This window comes from Dendroctonus ponderosae, unplaced genomic scaffold, assembly GCF_020466585.1.
Source record: "Dendroctonus ponderosae isolate FM_Combo_2020 unplaced genomic scaffold, Dpon_F_20191213v2 Dpon_F_20191213_4, whole genome shotgun sequence".
Classification (NCBI taxonomy): Eukaryota; Metazoa; Arthropoda; class Insecta; order Coleoptera; family Curculionidae; genus Dendroctonus; species Dendroctonus ponderosae.
The window spans coordinates 16231867-16234658 of NW_026018611.1; the positions used below are offsets into that span (position 1 = coordinate 16231867).

Genomic DNA, 2792 nt, shown 5'->3' on the forward strand with positions numbered 1-2792 from the left:
AGATGCCATATCTGGCAAATTCTATCATAGCGGAGTGCTATGAAGAAGTGCAAGAAGGCTCGTTCCTCACGAAATCTCACATAAGTAAGATCAAACGCTCGCCGTTTTACTTTTACCCATTATCCTCCGTATAAGCGACGAAGCATGGAGAGGCCTTTTACTGATAAGACGCCACGGCTGACGTTAACAAAATTAAAGATCGAAGCAAAAGGGGTTTTTGGCTTCCCTTCAGGAAGACCTTTTTTCCTTATTGAATAATTCCACTTCAATATTATCCCCTGACGTGCGTATGGCTGGCTCGCCTTTAATAGTAAATATAAAATAAAATAAATTTTTATCTATCTGTCTGAAACTAGAAAATGAAACTTGCAACATGTCTAACGTATCAACAAATTTAATAAGTGTTCGTATCCTCGTTCTGAACCATGTTATGTTTGGGACAGTAGAACCAAATAAATTGACTAAATTAATTAATAGTAAGATAAATGTAATTTAGTATGATACGAATAGGAAATATTGAATCTTGCCATAATTAAAATACAACAGTAAAATTAATATTTGGAACATTTTACTATCGGCAACTTTATAGACTACGAATGAGTAAAAAAATAATTTTACGTATTCACGCTTTGCTCTAAGCTACCTTCAGCAGAAGAATTGTCTCTGTTTTCTAGTTGCTGTTTCCACATGTTAGCGTATACTCCTTCTTGGCCTATTAGATGCTCGTGCCTAAAAGAAAAATATTTCACTGTATAAACCGTTGCTGTTTTGACAGTAACCAGCAAAAAACAAAACGCTTTCAGAATACTTCATTTTACTTACTTTCCTCTCTCGACTATTTCTCCATCTTTTAAAACCAATATTTCATCGACGTGAATAATAGTAGACAGTCTATGTGCTACTATTACAGTCGTTCTGTTAGCACACATTCTATTTAAAGACTCCTTAAAAAGTAAATAATTATTAGATGAGTTTGACATAGTTTCGCCAACTCTTTACCTGAATATTACGTTCGGTTTGAGTATCTAAAGCACTAGTTGCCTCGTCCAAAAGTATTATAGCTGGAGCTTTCAACAAAGTCCTAGCGATAGCTACTCTTTGCTTTTCTCCACCACTCAGTCTAAGGCCTCTCTCACCAACCTGACAAATAATTATTCATGTAGACTGTTTAGAAATAAATGAGTATGGTGTCATGAAAAACATTATAAACTAATGAAAGCAAAAATGATTTAAACCATTCTTAAGATTAAGTTTGGTCGCCAGTGACGCAGTCACTATGAAGCCAACAAGTTCCTCAGAAAAGAGCTGATTAAGATACAGTGTCAATTGCGAAAACCCTAATTAATCAGATACAAATTGAATTAAAACAAAATCTACCAATATAAATCGACTTTAGTAATCGCTACTTCACAGCGATTCTTTTAACGGGTGTGACTTAGCTATCAATTAGTTTTGTCAATTATTAACCACATTTCCCTAGACGCCGATTTATTATTTGCAGTTAACAAGTTTTAACATTTTAAAACTCCAAATAAGTTGCTTGCGTCATTACAGATATACAGGGTGATTCATAATTGGCGTCATTCTTTTTAAGGGTTAATAGGGGTTCACTTATAGAGTACGAGAAAAATATTGAAAATTTTTTTTCGATAATTCCTAAAAGATAGGTATTAACATTTAAAAATCGAATTTCAACTTTGTTATTAAGCATTATTTTGAATGCGTTCCATGCTAAATTCAAAGCATATTGGAATACTTAAGCATTCAAAAAGAAAAAAATACGATCTTTGCTTCAAATTACAAAAATTTTTGATATCAAAAAAGTTATCTTCTACAATTTTTTGATGAAAAGTAATAGTAGCAACGATGTTTCGTTTCAGAACTTTCTATTTGGTAAATCAAAAACAAATGAAAGTAATACATTTTTGCTGAAACGTAAATGTAAAAAAAGAAAGTTATCATCTCGGTAATACGATCCTTAATTAAATGTGTTAAGAATGTTGAACCCTCTAAAAGGCTTAACAATTAAGTATCACATAAATACGAAAAGGACCTGTCTGCCTTCTTGCAAATGAGCGATATACATATCTGCTATATTTGTTGATTAGTAGTAGTAGTAGATATTGACTAATTTATTTTTATTGATATTTTTGAAATTTTTATTAACTGTTTTAGTAAAAAATAAATTATTTCTATGACAAACAGTTACTTCACAAAAGTTATGGGATTATATTTGCATGAATGATTAAAATATATAACTTCTCATATTTGAAGTTTTATGCAAGCATCACTACAAGGTGATTCAAAATTGGCGTCATTCTTCTGGAGGTGTTGTCTGGCGCGAAAAAATAGAATAAATTAATTGTTATTAAAAACTGAGAAATTTGCAAAAAACTATATCATAAATACGGCAGCAATATTTCTCAAGGTAATCTGCCTAATTAACATTGCGCAAATACCTGTTGCTTTGTAACTAAAACTTTAACTTTGTTTAGCTTTGTAACTTTGTAAAACTCCGGTAACCATGGAATTATACAGATTGACAATAAGATACACATAAACGGTAAATTCAACAAGTTTTGTTGACGAAATGTCAACCTGTTCTCATAACATCAAATTCTGCGGGGTTTGGTGTTTACAAAATTTGTAATTTAATAATCCATACAACACCAAACATTTGAATGGTTAACTCCAAAGAAGCTAGTGCCTGTGTAATCTCCTTTTCAGTTAATTAACTCCTGCTCCATTTGTACATGTGTGTGCTCCTTGTACTGTGTGTATCGTACAAACGT

General features: G+C 32.0%; 1 protein-coding gene across 1 annotated transcript in view; it reads right to left on the reverse strand.

The window, feature by feature from the left end:
* Positions 1-378: 378 nt before the first annotated feature.
* Positions 379-2792, reverse strand: part of LOC109540428 (ATP-binding cassette sub-family B member 6) — a 24886-nt gene continuing 22472 nt past the window's right edge. Inside the window, exons 14-16 of the mRNA XM_019908794.2 lie at positions 1000-1140; positions 823-944; positions 379-729 (exon numbers count right to left, since the gene is read on the reverse strand). Coding sequence (XP_019764353.2) covers positions 615-729; positions 823-944; positions 1000-1140 — 378 coding nt within the window. The 3' untranslated portion in view covers positions 379-614. The remainder of the gene's footprint in view (positions 730-822; positions 945-999; positions 1141-2792) is intronic.